The sequence below is a fragment of the Thalassophryne amazonica genome, chromosome 9, assembly GCF_902500255.1.
Source record: "Thalassophryne amazonica chromosome 9, fThaAma1.1, whole genome shotgun sequence".
NCBI classification, from domain to species: Eukaryota; Metazoa; Chordata; class Actinopteri; order Batrachoidiformes; family Batrachoididae; genus Thalassophryne; species Thalassophryne amazonica.
The window spans coordinates 78,652,093-78,672,347 of NC_047111.1; the positions used below are offsets into that span (position 1 = coordinate 78,652,093).

Consider the following 20,255-nt stretch of genomic DNA (forward strand, 5'->3'; position numbering starts at 1 on the left):
TCTTTTTTTTCTTTTTCTTTTCTCTTCTTTTTTTTTGGTAGCGCACGCACAAGTGCCAACCAGGTTGCGTGGGTGTGCGCGCGTGCGGGGGACAATAACTCTCCCGAGACATAATTTGATTGAGCTAACTGACGCTGCTAATTCTTGTAAGATACACAGACACACACAAACAAATCCATTGTGCTGTCTGTTAGCAGGAAGAGAGAAAGAAAAGCTGGGCTCATTTCTGACGTGATTTTTTTTTTTCTTTTTTCTTTCTCGCTGCACTGAGGACATACGCAGTCAACCGAGCCGGGTTGCGTGCGTGCGTGCACGCGAGGGGGACAACGACACTAACTAATGCTGCATACACACACACACAAAATCCACTCTGCTGTAAGCCGTCTGGATGCATGAAGACCTGTTCATATGAAACGCTGATGTGATTTTTGGCTTGACTGAGGAACTCACGCAGTCTTTTTTATGGAAGTGCGATGTCAGTGCACAGCATCACTGGACTACACGTCACAGTGGAACACTAAAATGTAAGTCCCTTTTCTGTTGTTTATAAATTAATAAAATATCAAATGACAAGGATCTATTTTAACCATTATATAAAACAAATAATGAATGTTTTTACATTCTTTCAATGGAACGAATATTTCATTCGGTGAAAGCTAGAACATAGCTTTCATACCATTCAACTCAGCTTCGCCTCGTTGAATGGTATGTTCCAGCTTTCATCTCATGAAATATTCATACCATTGAACTCATAAACATTTATTATTTGTATATTATTACACTTAAATGGTAACTGGGATGCATTTATATCGCGCTTTTCCATCTGCATTAGACGCTCAAAGCGCTTTACAATAATGCCTCACATTCACCCCGATGTGTGGGTGCTGCCATACAAGGTACTCACTACACACTGGGAGCAACTAGGGGATTAAGGACCTTGTCCAAGGGCCATTAGTGATTTTCCGGTCAGGCTGGGATTTGAACCGAGGATCCTCTGGTCTCAAGCCCACATAACTTAATTTCTTTACTTATTTGTTTGGTTTCTTTCCATGTGTGGATAATGTGGGCTGTTACTGACATCTGGTGAAAATTTCATGTCAATAGCACCTTTAGAAATACATTTACTGAGAAAACTGGTGACGTGTTCAGTACTTATCTTACCTGCTCTGTGTGTGTGTGTGTGTCTGTCTATCTGTCTGTCTGTCTGTATCTATCTATCTATCTAGCAATCTAACAATCTATCTAGCTATCTATCTATCTAGCAATCAGTCTATCTATCTATCTATCTATCTAGCAATCTATCTATCAATCTAGCAATCAATCTTTCAAGCAATCAATCTATCAAGCAATCTAGCAATCAATCTATCAATCAATCATGGTTTGTGTTCGGGGTGAATTGCCACAGTAATTAAGCAATCGACTCCAAACCCGCTGGGGCCCTTATGCTCACAGTTCACGTGGTACCCAGGTCAGGTAGTAAGCATCACACTTTACGTACTACTTAGTAGCTAGGGTGCACTTTAATTATCTGAATGGGCCAACGTGCACCGTGTGCCAATTAATTGTGAATTTCTCCACTGTGAGATCAATAAAGTCTGATCTTATCTTAAAGAGCGCATTTTTTCAAGTTAAGATGTACCTGCTGTGCACGGCATGCCAGAGCATTACCGTGATATGACATGCTATATCACCTTTCATCATCATTCACTTGAGTTTCATGAATGTCATAAATTTCTGTATGAAAAATAATGATGAAAACATACACACAATGCAATGCAACATAACCACGCCTTAACCAAAGTGACATGAAATATACAATGACACATCTAAAATTCTTCTCTATTACCTGTGCACAGAAAGGGTAACTCAGCTAGTGTGTGTGTGCGTGCATATATATATATATATATATATATATATATATATATATATATATACACACACACACTAGCTGAGTTACCCTTTCTGTGTGTATGTATATATATATATATATATATATATATATATATATATATATATACACACACACTAGCTGAGTTACCCTTTCTGTGTATATATATATATATATATATATATATATATATATATACGGTTGGGTAGGATTACTTTGAAAGAATACATGTGGATTACATGTATGTATGTATGTATGTATGTACGTACATTTGGATTACTTGTAATCTTATTACTTTTGGATTACATTTCAAAGTAATCCTACCCAACCTTGTGTGTGTGTGTGTGTGTGTGTGTGTAAAACGGCTGAATGGATCCTTGTCATTTGATTGGTGATTTGTATGTCACATGACATGGATTAATTCATCCCATTTGTGTTACATTGCATTTAGAGTTGTCACAGCCACCACTTAGCAGGTTTTACGCAAGAAATTGGTCTGACGGTCACAGACTTGAGTTGTGGATCTTGGTGTTGCTGTCAGCTCAAGGGTGGATCAACAACCTCGTGATAATTCCTCTCCCAAGATGGCGGACGAACATGCTGCAGAAATGAGGCTCCTGTCCGCTCTAGTCATTATTGATGTCTATGGGTAGAAGCCTTGGGGTTCCCCCGGAGGAGCTGGGGGAGGTGTGTGTGGATCGGGAGGTCTGGGCGGCTTTGCTTGAGCTGCTGCCCCCGTGACCCGACTCCGGATAAAGCGGAAGAAAATGGATGGATGGATGGGTAGAAGGAGGCTTTTCGTTCTCGAGTTGTTGCCGTTAAGCGCTTCTCTCGGAATTGAGAAGAATAGGCCTGAAAGAAGTTTTCTGTTGGAAGTATTTTAGACAGAATCAAGTAGGAAGGGGGAGTGCTGGCTTTTTAAATACTTGAAAAACGCTGGACTCATCGAGAGGATTTAGTCCTGCTATAACGGACTGATGCAGAAGGTGGCAGCAATGCATTATAATAAGGATGTTAGCTGCCATTAAATGCCATAGAAGAAGAAGAAGAAAAATTGCCTTTCTTTTTTCGTCGCACCGCGCAGGGGCTACGTGTTGTGAAAGGGACTACGCAATGGAGACTTTGTTCCACGCAAACTTAAAGAAGGAGTTTTTGAATGCACTTTGCGCCGTCCTGCTCCTCCTCACGTCTGCAGAGGAAGGTGTCAAAAACAGCCAGTGTCACAATTACGCAGGAGGACACGTTTACCCCGGAGAGGCTTTCCGTGTGCCGGTGTCTGACCATTCTCTGCATCTCAGCAAAGCCAAGAGTGAGTCCACACGCCGTTTTAGACAATAATATACAGGAATCAAGTATTCTGCGGTGTTTTAGTTAGCACCGCCCCTTTTAGAGGCAGCACGTTGTCGGTGCTGTCGGAACCATAAAAACTGCAAGAATTTCAGCATTATTCGAGCATAGTTATAATCGGGTGAGCTGTATTTTAAGGTTTCAACATTAGGCCCACTTTTTGTAAATGATTGGGATTATAGGACACGTCATTCTTAATGCACGTTGAGTGGCTGCTGTTCTGTCTCCGCCCCTCCGGCACATGACGGTGTGGACCAGTAACATCCCAGGTGAAGGAACACTGGGCCAAATCAAACTCTTCAGTTCTGAGGCTTGTGGAGCCAGTTTAAATCAGGTTAAACAAGCTGGAAGTGTAAGCCTGAAGTATGTCATGACTAGAATAGAATAGAAAGCCTTTATTGTCATTATACACAGCAAACACAGTCTGCATAGTACAACGAGATTAGGGGGGCTGCTCCTTAAAAAGTGCACGCAGTGCAATACCAGACAATATAACATGAATAAGCAACAATATCACATAAAGAAACACGTGAAGTCCTTTGCTGAAATGTAAAATTGTGTAACATGTGGACAGTGTAAACAGTGTAGCAATTGAGAGAGTGCAAAAGGAAATGTAAAACTATGACAACTATAGGCGATGTAAACAATGTAACAACTGAAAAATGTGCAAAAGTCCTGTGCTACAAATGAGATCGATATGGTGCGACTCAGTACCTAATATAGTAATAATAGTATACTAATATAGTATAATATACTAACCCTCTGCAAGACTGAATTATTGGTTCTAGAATACGTTGTAATAACTGGATCATATATGAGGTAAGCTAAAGTTTAGTAAAGCACGTGCCTGAGGAGATCAAAAGCCATCATCAATGGAACTTAGAGAGCTTGATTCACCATGGCAACAGATGTGTGTGGGGGGGTGGGCGCAGTCAGTCCATCTATTTCTCATCAGGTGAGTTTAAATACACAACCAGCATCCAACAACATACTTCTGCGGTTATCACAAGATCTAGAGGGACATCATAGGGTCAAAGCCATCCAGGGTTTTCATGTATCCCATAATCCCTTGCGCGCCAGAGAGTCGCTGCAGTCAAAACATCACAGGGAATCCACATGATGACAATTGTAAATTAATATTATACTACAAAAATGTGTGTTTTTTTTATGCTTTTCATCACATTAGAAGAGACTGCTGCATGATACCCTGAAAACTTGCTAAAACAATTATAACAAATAATCCATGTCTGCTACTTTTAATCTGCGTGGAATTTAATAAACGGAAACCGAATTTCACACACACACATATATACGTATATATATATATATATATATATATATATATATATATATATATATATATATATATATATATATATATATATGTGTGTATATATGTCTGGAACAAAGAGGACAAACAGTGTTGTAAAGAACAATAATCAAGACGTTAAAGAGCAAACTTCACTTTCCCCCAGAACGACATGATCAGGAAGCGAGCGTAGCTCACAGCAGCTCTCACTGACAATAATGGAGAGACAGCCTGTGATTCTCGCATGTTTACATAAAATAAATGCAATAACATCTATAAACCCAGAGAATATATTCACGAGAGTTTTAGGCACAAAATAAAAATAGTTTTATGTTGTGATGTTAATGGTGTTGGCCGTGTGCAGCAGTTAAAGTGTAGCGTGATCAGAGCGTCTCAATGCAGTTCTCAGTGTTACTGAGATCTTGCAGCGCGGTGACCTCTCTGAGGTTTTGCAGGATTTGAAACCTGAAAAGGGCGGATACAGAAGACAGTAAGCCAGTTTAGAGTTTAAGTGCTGCAGGGGCTGCTGGGTAAGTTCAAAGGTCAAGTCATACAAACCATGCATTCCCAGGATCACAGAAACATAGCAAATGCACGAAAGAAAAAAAATTTCAAACCCCAAACACTGTCATCTTTATCAAAAAGCAGTAAATAGCAGTATTAGAAGTCAGTTTATCTATGTATTATATTTATAAACCATTAATAGAGCTACGGCTCATTCGTATTGCGTTCACAAACACAAAACAAATGCACGAAAAATAAACACAAAATCCCAAACACAGTCATCATTTTTATCAAAAGCAGCAAATCGCAGTATTATTAGTCACAGTTTATCTCTGTATTATACTTATAAACTTACAGCAACGGCTCTGCTGTGTTACATTCATAAACATTACACAAACCAAAACAAATGCACGAAAAATAAATAAAGAATAAAATCCCAAACACGGTCATCATCTTTATCAAAAGCAGTCAATCACAGAATTAATAGTCACAGTTTATCACTGTATTATATTTATAAACTTACAGGAACGGCTCGGCCGTGTTGCGTTCATAATCATTACACAAATCAAAACAAATGCACAAAATAAAAAAATAAAATCACGAACATGGTCATCATCTTTATCAAAAGCAGTAAATCACAGAATAGTCACAGTTTATCGTTGTATTATATTTCATCATCTTATATAACTTTTATAACTTTATCTTTATAAAATATCTTTGTAACTTCACAGTTGCATTGCCTAACTCATAAGAAGATATGAAAATGCATGTTTTACCAAGCCGTGTGTGTGTGTGTGTATATATATATATATATATATATATATATATATATATATATATATATATTAGGGCTGTTCATGTTATATAGTAAAAAAATAAGTTATGAGAGACTTCAGGCCACATGTTATTTTTGTTACACTTGGGGTTTTATAGGTGCAGACCAAATTTGAACTGAATCAGATAAGATTTAGAGGTCCCCCAGAGTGACACATTTTCCTGTCCCTCTGCTGGCAAGACAACCTCACCCTAATGGGAGAAGACTCTGATGCCATTATTTTTCTTTTGCACGTACATGTGATGGTTTCTAATCACAAAAAGTGGTGGTTGATTGGTCACCCAGAGGAGAACATTACTGGAAGTCATCTCCCCTTTTTGCTTGTTTGCGGAAAATTGTTGCTTTGTGGGGGACCCCTAAACAATGTCCATTTCCAATAAAATTTGGCACAGATATTTTATTTTGTTAGTGGAACAAGAAAAACATGTGGCTCAAAAGATTTTGTAACATTTGACATTTTGAGCAGGTCTATATATTTATTATAAGTAATTACCTTTGAGACAAGATTCCAAATACATTCTCCAATGCGCGACTCACATGAGACGACCTGTAGCTGTAGATAATTTCTCTGATTCTGGAAGCGATGAGAGAATGGTTTCATCTGCCAAGTTCTGAGACCAAATGCGTCATCGGCTACGAAATGATATAGCAGAGGCTTCGTTTTATATAGTGAGACAAAGCAGAGGATGTATTGGCACGACGAATTGCACAGCAGTGCGGGGATCAGATTTGCGCATGTGTCAAGGTGTCTTAAGTCAGCCAAGTATTTATAGGTCTGAGGCCTATCAGGTCAGCGCTTTTCAGAAATGGACAGGTCCACAGCTCCCCCCGGACGGGACGCCAGTCCATCGCAGATGACTTCTCAGCCAAGGCCAACACCCATGTTAAAGCTGGATGGACTTATGGGCCATTCACACTGAATCCGTCAGATGCGTCAAAAATCGGTCTAAAAAGCATTATTTTCAATGAGACGCGTTGCGTTTTAGACACGTCAGATGCGTCGTGTCAAAAGCCGAGCTAAACCGACGCATCTGATGGGAGCGCGCATTGCCGCTTGTCAGCAGGCTGATGAAGTCAAAGTTCAATCCAGTCCAACTTACGACTTGCTGAGCTGTGACATACCTTTGCGTTGTCCAATAGGAATGACGCGTCGGGCCAAAACACGGAAGACGGGTGGCAGAAACCACTGATCTCTACAAAATGGACGGTGAAGAAACCACTGATCTGTGCAAAACATACGTGTCACAGGACTCCTCATTTATGGAGCAGTTTTCTGAAGAAAAATCCTTCGAAATGTTTTTTGTTGTTGTTACCTCATTATTTATGATTACTGTTAAAAAAAAGTTTATAACACTTGTAATTAAAATAGCTAAATAAATCAATAAATGGTTCTTTAGAAACCTTTCGTCTGTAAATTGAAACCACCTGTTATTTCAGATTATTTCATTTCTTGTTTAACATAAGGAACCTCGGACATTTATTTTTAGACAAAATAACATGGAAATTTGTACATTTTTTTTAAGTCTGGTAGATTATTTATATCTCATTTCAACCAGAAAAACAGACACTGTAAATAAATACAAATGTTTATTATAAATGCAACAGGAAATAATTTAACACTGACTGCAGTGTGATTGTAAAGTAGGATTTCTGTGACATAAACCTCATGATGATTTTTTTTATATATATATAGTCATTTCAACTTGTAATTTTGCCAAAATATGTAATTGCCTTTAATGTTGCTATCAGGACAGTCATTTCTAAAATATGAATTTGAGCACAATAAGTGGAGAGCTTCTACCTGTGCAAATGTCTTTTGACTTTGATTTCATGGACATTTTTAATAATCTGTTCATTTATTGTTAAAATATAAAATGAAACAGCTTTTTAAAAAATAATAAACTAGTTGCTGTTCAAAGAGCCTTTTATTTAGAAGCAGGTGATGTTCTGCTGGATTCTCGGGACCAGATGAAGGTCTCTTCTGCAGTTTTGAACTCTGGTGGTTTTGCTGAAAAGCAGAGATGTTTTCTTTCGACTGGACTTCGTGGTGTTCAGCTCATCAATGAAGTTTGGTTGTCTGTACTGCAAATGTTCCTGATTGGGACAAATAAAAATATTTCTTTAAATATAAAGAAACACTAAACAGTTTATATATAAAAAAAGGGTAAAAAACTATGGAAAAAAAACGCCCGAAAAAATAAGTTATTTAAAGTTGAGCTTTTGTGGTGTCTGAAAAAAGCTGTAGCTTTATTTGGTAAAAAATAAAAGACTGAACCATTTAGAAATGAAAGTGTTCACTCAGATCAACTGTGCTAAAAGGCTACGCTAACGTTAGCCGATCATTAAACCTTCAAAGCAGTTCAGTAAATGTCACGTTTTATTTTTACATTATTCTCACCTCAGTAAAGCTGCAGAACTAAACTCCGTTGGGCAAACTGGGACTTCGCATATATCCAAAAAGTGGGAGCTTTCGGACTGAGTGGGTTTGCTCCATCACCCCGGCTGCCTGCCTCGGTCTGCACAGTGATGATGCCTGAAGGTCGGCTTCTCCGTGCGGGTCGGCCCGCTGTCGCGGTTCGATCGATATCCTACCAAGTCGTCGGTCCTCCCTCGGTCGGCGTCACTCCGAAAAGTAGCTGAAAAGGCTTCTCCCAGCAGGGTGATGGGAGAATCGTTCTGCTGTTTTTTAAAGCTTTTTTGTGATTCAGGTGACGCAAATTCAAGATGGCGATCGCTGAACTTTTTCAGATTGTGGAAACAGCCAGAGTGTGACGTGGCAATCTCCGCCCCCCCACTTTTTTTTTTCTTTTTTTTTTTTGCCGCTTCCAAAGCGACGCGTCTGACGTCATGCGTCGGATCCGTCGGATTCCCATGCGTTGACGGATTGGCCTGACGGATTCAGTGTGAAAGGCCCATTAGACTATGCAGATGTGGCATGAGCAAGATTTAAATTCAGGCCTACCTGTTGGCAGACCAGCTTCCCATCTCACTCATTTGCCTGTTCTATGAAGAACAATCAGTGGGTGCTGTTTTAATAGCAGTTTGTGGTTTACATATGGTGCTGTATCAATGGCAACTGCCTTAAGATATTAATGCATCTACAGTGCATCTGAATAGTATTCACAGCGCTTTACTTTTTCCACATTTTATGTTACAACTTTCTTCCAGAATGGATGAAATTTGTTTTTTTCTTCAAAATTCAACTAACAACAACTCATAATGACAACATGAAAAAGGTTTTATTGAAATTTTTGCAAATGTATTAAAAATAAAAAACTAAGAAAACACATGTACATAAGTATTCACACCCTTTGCTCAAAACTTTGCTGATGCACCTTTGGCAGAAACTACAGTCTCAAGTCTTTTTGAATATGGTGCCACAAGCTTGGCACACCTATCTTTGGGCAGTATTGCCCATTCCTCTTTGCAGCACCTGGCATTCACAACAAAGAGTTCAGTCTTTGTCTCATCAGGCCGGAGAATTTTGTTTCTCATGGTCTGAAAGTCCTTCAGGTGCCTTTTGGCAAAATCCAGGCAGGCTGCCATGCGCCTTTTTCTAAGGAGTGCCCTCTGTCTGTCCACTCTACCATACCGACCTAATTGGTGGATTGCTACAGAGATGGTTCTCCTTCTTGAAGGTTCTCCTTTCTCCACCGAGGAATGTTGGAGCTCTGATGGAGTGACCATCAGGTTATTGGTCTCCTCCCTGCCTAAGGCCCTTTTCCTCAGTTTAGACTCCTGATGGATCCAAACTTCTTCCATTTGCGGATGATGGATGCCACTATGCTCATTGTGACCTTCAAAGCAGCAGAAATTTTTTCTGTACTCTTCCCCAGATTTGTGCCTTGAGACAATCCTGTCTGAGGTCTACAGGCAATTCCTTTGACTTCATGCTTGGTTTGTGCTCTCACATGCGCTGTCATCTGTGGGACCTTATATGTAGGTGTGTACCGTTCCGAGACATGTCCAATCACCTGATTTTACCCCAGGTGGACTCCAATAAAGCTGTAAAAACATCTCAAGGATGATCAGTAGAAACAGGATGCACCTAAGGTCAATTTTGAGCTTCATGGCAAAGGCTGTGAATACTTACGTACATGCAATTTTTTATTTATTTGTTTTATTAAATTTGAAAAAAAAAAATTGAGTTTTTTCACATTGTCATTATGGTGTATTGTATGTAGAAGTTTAAGGGGGGAAAAAAAAGAATTTCATCCATTTTGGAACAAGGCTGTAACATAAAATGTAGAAAAAGTGCTGCGCTGTGAATACTTTCTGTATGCACGGTACAACATGTAAAGATGTATATATGGAGGAAAAATCCCAGTCAGGCTACAGTACAATAGAATAGAAACTTTGTCATTGCACATATATACATATAATGAAATTTGTCCTTTGCATTTAACCCATCCTAATTACAGTTCGACACAATCTAACCACTAGGAGCAGTGGGCAGCCACAGTCCAGCGCCCGGGGACCAACTCCAGATGTAGACGCTGCCTTGGTCAGGGGTAGAGGAGAGCCTAAATAAGCATGTTTTGATTGTGGGTGGAAACTGAAGTGCCCAGAGAAAACCCACAAAAACACGGGGAGAACATGCAAACTCCACACAGAAAGGCAGAGAATCACTCCCACAACCTTCTTGCTGTGAGGCACCAGTGCTAACCACTAGGCCCCGTGCTGCAGTAGCAGAAGAAAGTTTGTGAACTTGAGTGAGGTGTTTTTGTTGTTTTTGTTTGTTTGTTTTTTAAACTCCCAAATGTGACTGCCATTTCTGGAAGTGTTTTTCCCCTCCAGAAATGACCTAACCAAGCCATTTATTGAGGGCAGAACTAAATGTCTGCTCTATATTACCAGTTATTTAGGGCAGAAATGCTCTAAACATCTTCACAAAGGTGTACAGGATTCAGATTTTTCAGTTGCCTAGAAGCATACGTTTGTGCGGATTAGGTTTTTGTGGTTAAAACTGTGTGGTGAAGAAGTTCTCCACACACAGAAAACTTTCCAGTTTGGCACTGCCATGGTCCGGAAGCAGAATTGTACAAATTTACAATGAAATTTTTTCTCCATTTCAGAAATAATAACTGTCAACTCTCACCCTTATCCTAACCTAATCCATTTAAGATAATGTAAATTTCAAGGTTCCTAGGCAGCTGAGACATCAGCTTTAGAACCCCAGTCTGACACTGGAAGCACACAGCACTCTTCCTGAAATGGTGCTCAGTTTCAGGAGTGCAGAAAATCTAGAGCTTATCTCAGTTCACCTACTGCGTGTCATATAAACTGAATGCTGTAACCTCAGTGAGTCTATCTTTGTAGCTTTCGGTGGGATTTAGGGCTGCAGCTATCGATTATTTTAGTAATCGAGTATTCTATCGATTATTCTGGCGATTAATCGAGTAATCGGATAAAAACTGCTTTTGCGTTTTAAAACATTAACAGTCCAGTGCTCTCCCTAAGTCATGGCACAGTGTCACTGTGTCACCACGGAGACTGTCAAATTTAGTGTATCCCTTTGTGTTTTTCTGGGTAATTATTTATTTTTTTTTTTTCACATCTTTACAAGTTTTGGATCTTTCCTGGTGTCAGGAGCTCAGTCAAAGTCTTGACATTTTGCTGAAATGGTGATGGGATGTGGCTTTCTGTTTTCCCCAACTTGTAAAATTTAACCATTTTTATTCATTTATTTATTTATTAAGTTGGTGGACTGGGTCCCTACACTCCCTCTGCGATTCAGCCAATGCATTTAATTTTCTGCTGGAGGTTGAACATGCAGCCTCGCAGTCACTGGTTTATGTATTATTATTATTTTATTTGAGTTCCCGTTATTTGTGAAGCATTGTGTGTTGCCCAAAAAAGCGAAACACTCATTGCGAGTCAGACATTAGAAAGTGCGGACTTCTTCCAGAGACTGTGGCCGGGACGGAGCTGTGTGAGGGCCGTGCTGAGCTGCTCACACCGGGCAGAGAGAGACAGCAGCCGTCCGCCGCGCGTAGAGCGGTCAGCGGACGAAACTGTTTAAAAAAAAAAACACACACTGCTTTGCTTTAAATGCACAGTAAGCTATTTCAGATGATCAGCGTGGCCCGTCTTTTTCCTAAAAGGCTTTGTTTCACTCTGTTTGTCACGTTGGAAAGCTGTAGCTTTTGTGCCAATTTGATTCGCGCTTGGTCTACTTCTTCTTCTGTTTGTTTTTCTGGACATTACAGCGCCACCCACAGGCCCGGCATATGTACTACAACGTTAAACGAAGCTTCGAGGCACATAATTTGTCTCAAACATTTTTTGTAATCGAATGATTCGAATTACTCGATTAATCGTTTCAGCCCTAGTGGGATTTGAACACCAGGCCAAACGTGAAACCCCCACTAACCAAACTAGTGAAAAAAACATCAGAGTGGGCTTTGAACAGCCTCTCTCGGCAGAGATGTCTGCAGAGTTTTTGTGGTTGTCAAGCCAGAAAATTTTGAAGTACAAGTCCTATTGGAGCTTCTTTCAAAGGCATGTTCCACAACTCTGGTGTGGGAACGTTTTAGGTTGAAGCCAAGTGACAGAAGAGAGTTTGTCCAGCTGGTATGTTGACAGTGGCACCTGCAGTTGGGGGTGGGGTCAGATGAGGCCAGTGGAAAATTGTGGGGGTGACCAAGCGGCAACACTCGAGCCCATGTTTTGACCTCAAGCCAGAAGTGCAGTTCCTTGACTGCCCACTTGAGGCTGGCTCCAAAGTAGAGCACATTCCCATAGAAGACCATTTTAAAATGTCCAACTTTAGGGCATAAATAAACATGTTTACAGCCTGGTAGAAAAAGTGTTTTTTTGTCTATATGGATAGCTTCCTCCTCCATGACAACTGTGGAGGTGAAATTTCAAACTTTGGACCAAACAGTCTCTGGCTGTCGTGGAAGGAAGAGTCGGGAGGTTGACTGTTAAGCAAGGACATTTCACAGTGCATTCCCACAGTGATGAACACAATATGAAATAAACATAGCGTCACATGAAGACAATTATTTTGCTTTCACAATCCCTCCCTTTTGATCATATGATCAATCAAATCATAGCAAAATAATAATAAGAACATAATGGAGCATCTGTATTGTCACACCTTTGCAAGTTTAAGACAACATTTCAAAATCATAGACATTCCCTAGGCAAAAGAATAATGTCAGCCATGATGGATGGAGTGGGGTTGGTTCTTTTTAGGAGAAGGGGATCAAGAACAAGGGCCAGTTCTTTCAGTACTTTGTTGCAGTGAGTTGCGTGTACCCACGTCGATCTTTCTACGACCTTGATGGTGGTATGCGTCGTCAATTGCACTTGGAAGGGTACTATCCAGCGATGATCATTCCAGCCCTTCTTTCTCAGATTGTTTACGATCACAAAGTCTCCAGGACGGATATCATGGAGTGGTTGTTCAGCTGACAACAGAAGGACTGCCTTCACTCGAGACCTGCACACAGAAAGAGCTTGTGAAAGCTTAATGCAATAAGACACAAGATTGTGATCAATAAACACTGCATCTTCTCCTGTCAACACCTTGGGAGGGAATCCTGTGTGGTGTGGTCTTCCAAACAGGATTTCAAAGGGTGACAGATTAAGTCTCTGTCGTGTGCGAAATCTCATTTGCATCAGAGCCAATGGTAAGCATTTTACCCAATTTAGGCCTGTTTCACTAGTTCATTTTGCCAGTTTGTTTTTTAATGTACCATTCTCCCTCTCTACAGCTCCTCCCGATTGCAGATGATAGCTGCAGTGATTTTTAAGCTCAATGTCCAAGACAGCGCTCAGCTCTTTGATCCCTTCATTCACAGTGTGTACCATTGTCTTTGGCAGAATGTGGTATACCCAAAGTGGGAGCGATCTGTAAGGCCTTTTTTACTGCAGTGAAAGCCGTCTGAAAAAGCTTTTTTTTACACCAAGTTTCCCTGTTTCTCATTTTGGCCAATGAAAGTAACTTCAGGCCTTACAAACTGCAATTTTTTTTTAGTGACACCTTATGTCCCCCCTTTGCCAGGTGTGAAAGAAGCAACAGTGTCGTGTTCACACTGCTCCTTAGGAGACGCAATCAGCAAATCACCCACATACTGCTGGAGGGTGGTTCCCTGTGATAAGGTCAAAGAGGTCAAGCTGTCAGCCAAAGCCTGACAGAACACATGGGGACTACTAGTGAACCCTTGGGGTAGGCGGGTCCAGGTATACTATTGACCCTTGAAAGTAAATGCGAACCAGAATTGAGAATCTGGATGCACAGGAACAGAAAAGAAAGCATTAGAGAAGTCGACCACGGAAAAGAATTGAGAATCAGTCGGGACTTGAGACAGAATTGTGTGGATTTGGTACCACAGGAGCTGGTGGTATGATTGCAGCATTTACTGCTTGCAAATCTTGAACAAAACGCCATTCAGTGGGTTGTCCTGCAGGACAGATCTTTTTCATTGGGAATATTGGCGTCAAAACAGGAGAGTTTTGGATGGATGTCAGAGTACTGCTAGAGTACTGACGGGGACTAGCAGGAGAGAGCATATCTCACCCGTGTTGGCCTCTCTTCATTGGCTTCCTGTTAATTCTAGAATAGAATTTAAAATTCTTCTTCTTACTTATAAGGTTTTGAATAATCAGGTCCCATCTTATCTTAGGGACCTCGTAGTACCATATCACCCTAATAGAGCGCTTCGCTCTCAGACTGCAGGCTTACTTGTAGTTCCTAGGGTTTGTAAGAGTAGAATGGGAGGCAGAGCCTTCAGCTTTCAGGCTCCTCTCCTGTGGAACCAGCTCCCAATTCAGATCAGGGAGACAGATACCCTCTCTACTTTTAAGATTAGGCTTAAAACTTTCCTTTTCGCTAAGGCTTATAGTTAGGGCTGGATCGGGTGACCCTGGACTATCCCTTGGTTATGCTGCTTTAGACGTAGACTGTGGGGGGGTTCCCATGATGCACTGTTTCTTTCTCTTTTTGCTCTGTATGCATCACTCCGCATTTAATCATTAGTGATCGATCTCTGCCCCCCTCCACAGCATGTCTTTTTCCAGGTTCTTTCCCTCAGCCCCAACCAGTCTCAGCAGAAGACTGCCCCTCCCTGAGCCTGGTTCTGCTGGAGGTTTCTTCCTGTTAAGAGGGAGTTTTTCCTTCCCACTGTTGCCAAGTGCTTGCTCACAGGGGGTCGTTTTGACCGTTGGGGTTTTTCATAATTATTGTATGGCCTTGCCTTACAATATAAAGCGCCTTGGGGCAACTCTTTGTTGTGATTTGGCGCTATATAAAAAAAAAGTTGATTGATTGATTGATACTTGTGTCGCGCCCACAAAGTGGGAGGGACAGAAGAGAGGTAGGAGGGAACTTCCAAATTTGGCATGGAAGTGGGAGGAAGAAACTCCTCAGCGTCATTGAACACTGTCAAAACTCGATGGCCTGTCAGTTTTGCACCAACTTCCCATCTAAATGCATTAATGGAAGGTGAGAAAGAAATTGTTGGCTCATTGGCATTTTCCCAATCACCTGCCACTTCACAGCTAGACACAAATGGACCAACACTTTCCCACGTTTTAGAAGCAGACTTTGCAATTGAGATATGAGGGGTGGAGTCAGGAACATCAAAAACTGCCTGCTGGCTATCATTCAGCAAAACAGCAGCAGCAACAAATGAGTCATTAAAATAAACGTCAGTCACAGTCAGGGTCACATCTGCTTCACAGACAAAGAATATATCCTCGTAATAAGGGTCACCGCAGCCAAACTTACAAACATGCGCTGTGCAATGCATATCTTCAAGCTTCATAACATCAAACGTGGGTGCAGTCAAGTTTTTCACAAGCTCTAACAGCGTTTCAACAATAGAAGGTGACCAGTTGTAGACAAACAAAGGCCCAGTCGAGTCTTTTGACAACATACACAGCTCTGGCTGATCAGGAGAAGAGATTTTTATTCCCTGGCCTGTGCAAGACAGTACTGCATCACAAGCGTACAAAACGTCTTGACCTAGCAAATTTATTGGACACTTTTGAGACATGATAAACTCATGTTGAAACTGATGATCTCCAATCTCCCAATAGCACAGAGCTGTTTGGAAAATGGTTCACTCAAAGTCTCCCCACTAGCACAGACTGACACACGTGTCTTTTCCCCAGGTTCGAGTCCTTTAAAATCAGAGCTTTGTATTAAAGATCTTGTGGCGTCAGTATCAATCATAAATTTAATTTTTCTCCCATTTACAGTTAGAACAGCTGTTGGCAAACATTCAAACGGTTGGGGTTTTAAAAACATGATATAGATTAGAGAGTTTTTCTAATTCAGTAATCTTATTTAAAACCATTTGTTGGACCTCCGGAGGGATTTGTTTTGGTTTTTGACTTAAATAATCATTTACTCTCAAAATTTATATTTGTGTGGTGTTCCGCGGCGGGTGTGACTGTGTTGTGTGTGTTTGATTCACCGTGTGCAGTGCTGGCTGTCTGTCATGGTCAGTCCGCAAGGGTGTCCTGAGTCTGCTGGGCTGGACACTGTCCCTCTCCGCATTTGCCTCGCCCACGACGGAAGCCTTCGCGTCGCAACCTCGCCCTGGGCAGTGTTGTGGGCACTGAGTGGACCAGTGGTCTGACGCTCCACAATTGAAACACCCGTTTGGGTCCCAGGATGGATCTTGAGTGTCTCTGGGTCGAGAAGCGTGTGATGGTCTTCAATCAAATTTCTGTCTGCCGCGTTGACGAGGGTGCCTCCTCTCAACAGACATCATGGTGAGGGCGGCAGCGGACATTTCAAGGGCATTCATCATTGTTTGGTGATCGTTGTCTCTCCTCTTGGTGGCTTGCCTCACCTTTCTTGTTTCACCGTGACGTGCATGTTTTAGAATGTAATTTATTCTGTTGTCAGCCCATCCTTCGATCAGGGTTTACTCAATTCCCTGATGGATCTCAGGCCAGGGACCAGACAGGACTTTAGGACAGCTTCAAACGGTGTCTCTCCCTTTGCGTCATAGGCACCATCAGCTTTTTCATGTCCACTGTGTGTAGTGCACTCCTTCTCCAGCCGGACGAAAACGTCTGTCACAGTCTCACCAGGATTTTGTTTGCAGGCTTGGATTGCCACCATGTCCACTGTGGCTAGGCATTTGGCCTTGATGCCATCACAAACTGCTTTGACATGCAGTTCATACTTGCTGGCCTTTTCCCAGGTGATGGTTTCAGCTTTCAGTCTTTGTGCAGGTGGTCTTTCAACCACAGCTTGGATTTTCAGGCATGGTTGGACTGGAACAAGTGTCTTTAAAAGGCTGGTCAGTTCTTCACCTGTCGGTCTCCAGGCGTGACAGAAAGCCTCCAATTTTTCAGCAAACCCCTCTCCACCTTGACTGAGTAGAGGGAGATAGTCTTTTGCAGCAGTCATCATCTCAGTCCACATATGGCGGTGGTCGAGGATGTTTTCACCGTGGGCACCAGGAAACTCGATCATTGGCATGGCAAAGACGTCTTGCTGTTTCACCTGAGGCTTGGTGCCGTGGGCTCTGGTGTAATGAGGCTAGCGGTGGACAGCTTTGCCCTCAACGGGTGGTTGCAGTTGTCCTTCCATAGCGCCTGACGTATCATTGTCATGCAGGAGCTCTGGTGGAGGAGGTGGTAAGGGTTCATCTTGTGATGGAGCGGATGGACCTGGCTGGGCGGCATCAAGCTGCTGGTCTTGTTGTGGCGGTTGGAGTCAGCGATACACAGGACACCAGTCCTCCCCTCGCGGACTTGGACCCTTGACTTCGGACACAGCCAGGCTTGGATAGAGGGTGTTGGGGGTAGGGAGGTGGAGGAGGAGAAGAGAAGGGATTATTAGCTGATAATGTTTGTCCCGCGGGTACGTGTGTGTGTGTGTGTGTGTGCGCGCGCGCACGCACGCGTCTCTTTTTTCCCTCTAGTTCCTTCTTTTTAACATTGTTTCTCCCTTCTTTCTGTTTTTTATTCCTCAAATCACACTCACTCGACCACACGGCAAATGCGGTATAACAGTTCTCTGTCTGTCATGTCCACTGTCCTCACTCTCATTTTGACATAACCTTTGCCTTCTGTTTATCCATATTTTCTTTTAGTTTGTCCAATTGATTTCTGCTTAAGCTACCTCCTGCTGGGAACCCAAAATCTCTCACCCATATATTCATATGTGTGAGACAACTGTCCCCATATTTTTCCAGCATTATTCGCATATTGGCCAAGTGGTTAATGCACTTGGTTTCAGTTCAGAAGGCTCCGGGTTCAAATCCCACCCCTGCCACATTTCTCCATGTAATGAGGAGTTGCGTCAGGAAGGGCATCTGGCGTAAAACCTGTGCCAGTTCAACATGCAGATGCGAAGGGACTTACTGGAGAGCACCAGTCAACTTTATCAGGTTTTTCTTTCCCTGATTTGTTCCTCATTTCACTCAGAAATAACACACTGCAGTATGATTATTTTCACGTTTGACCCTTACATCAACTCAGGGAATCAAAATTCTGCTGCAACTTCAAAATAAAACTCAGAGGTCTCTGACTGTTTACACTTGGAGTCAGCTTTTTAAAAATTTTTCTCTCTTTTCCTCTTTTTTTTTTAATGCTGACTTTTACCTCAGAAACTCAGACCATTCATCTTTAAAGAGTTTCTTACTAGGGCCCACCTGGTTGCAACACCTGGTTGTCAAACAGTCAATTTTAACTTCCACAAAAAAATGACAGCCTCTCTCACCAGGGTTGTTGGTACAACACCCACGGTTCATGGGAATGCTGCACTGACGATAGTGAGCCCGGAGCCGGTCGGTCCTGCGTCCGTTAATAACTGGTACAAGGCAGATCTCTACCTACTAGATCTGTTTGGCCATCCATCCGGTCCGTCGGTCCAGATAGCATCCCACTTCTTGACACCAGCTTGTGGAGGCAAAATTTCAAACTTTGGATCAAACTGTCTCTGGCTGTCGTGGAAGGAAGAGTCAGGAGGTTGACTGTTTGTCAAAATTCACAGGTTTATTATACAAAGCTCTTTGGACACACCAACGACCAGCATACAGCAAGTGTCTGAGCGTGTGTGTGTGTGTGTGTGTGTGTGTGTGTGTGTGTGTGTGTGTGTGTGTGTGTGTGTGTGTGTGTGTGAATTAACACTTAAAGTGCACCCTTATGTACACATGTCAGCACAAAGTTCGTGCACAAGTTCTCATGAGCTCATCTCCCCAAACTGATACTGGTAGCTATCTGAAAATGACTTCATCTGGAAACAGGCTGTAGAGAGACGAATTCCCACAGAAAATGTTTTTGTCTCAAGGCTGCAGTTATGCGCAGTCAGCGCAGACTCGGTGTCATTTTGGGTCAGACAGAAACATGTGGCTATCAGTCGTTTTGCGCAAATTGCATGAACAGTCTCTGGATTAAGCAAGGACATTTCACAGTGCATTCCCACAGTGATGAACACAATATGAAATAAATATGGTGTCACATGAAGGAAAAAGGAGAACCCTGTAAATCATTAGGAGAACCCCCACACAGTTTCCTATATATACACTCAACAAAAATATAAACGCAACACTTTTGGTTTTGCTCCCATTTTGTATGAGATGAACTCAAAGATCTAAAACTTTTTCCACATACACAATATCACCATTTCCCTCAAATATTGTTCACAAACCAGTCTAAATATGTGATAGTGAGCACTTCTCCTTTGCTGAGATAATCCATCCCACCTCACAGGTGTGCCATATCAAGATGCTGATTAGACACCATGATTAGTGCACAGGTGTGCCTTAGACTGCCCACAATAAAAGGCCACTCTGAAAGGTGCAGTTTTGTTTTATTGGGGGAGGGATACCAGTCAGTATCTGGTGTGACCACCATTTGCCTCATGCAGTGCAACACATCTCCTTTGCATAGAGTTGATCAGGTTGTAAATTGTGGCCTGTGGAATGTTGGTCCACTCCTCTTCAATGGCTGTGCGAAGTTGCTGAATATTGGCAGGAACTGGTACACGCTGTCGTATACGCCGGTCCAGAGCATCCCAAACATGCTCAATGGGTGACATGTCCGGTGAGTATGCCGGCTATGCAAGAACTGTGTACAGATCCTTGCAACATGGGGCCGTGCATTATCCTGCTGCAACATGAGGTGATGTTCTTGGATGTGGCACAACAATGGGTCTCAGGATCTCGTCACGGTATCTCTGTGCATTCAAAATGCCATCAATAAAATGCACCTGTGTTCTTCATCCATAACAGACGCCTGCCCATACCATAACCCCACCGCCACCATGGGCCACTCGATCCACAACATTGACATCAGAAAACCGCTCACCCACACGACGCTCACCCATCTGCCCTGAACAGTGTGAACTGGGATTCACCCGTGAAGAGAACACCTCTCCAACGTGCAAAACACCAGCGAAT

General features: G+C 42.1%; 1 protein-coding gene across 1 annotated transcript in view; it reads left to right on the plus strand.

The window, feature by feature from the left end:
• Positions 1–2,909: 2,909 nt before the first annotated feature.
• prdx4 (peroxiredoxin 4) overlaps positions 2,910–20,255 on the plus strand; it is a 29,825-nt gene continuing 12,479 nt past the window's right edge. Inside the window, exon 1 of the mRNA XM_034178494.1 lies at positions 2,910–3,197. Within this exon, the coding sequence (XP_034034385.1) occupies positions 3,002–3,197 (196 nt within the window). The 5' untranslated portion in view covers positions 2,910–3,001. The remainder of the gene's footprint in view (positions 3,198–20,255) is intronic.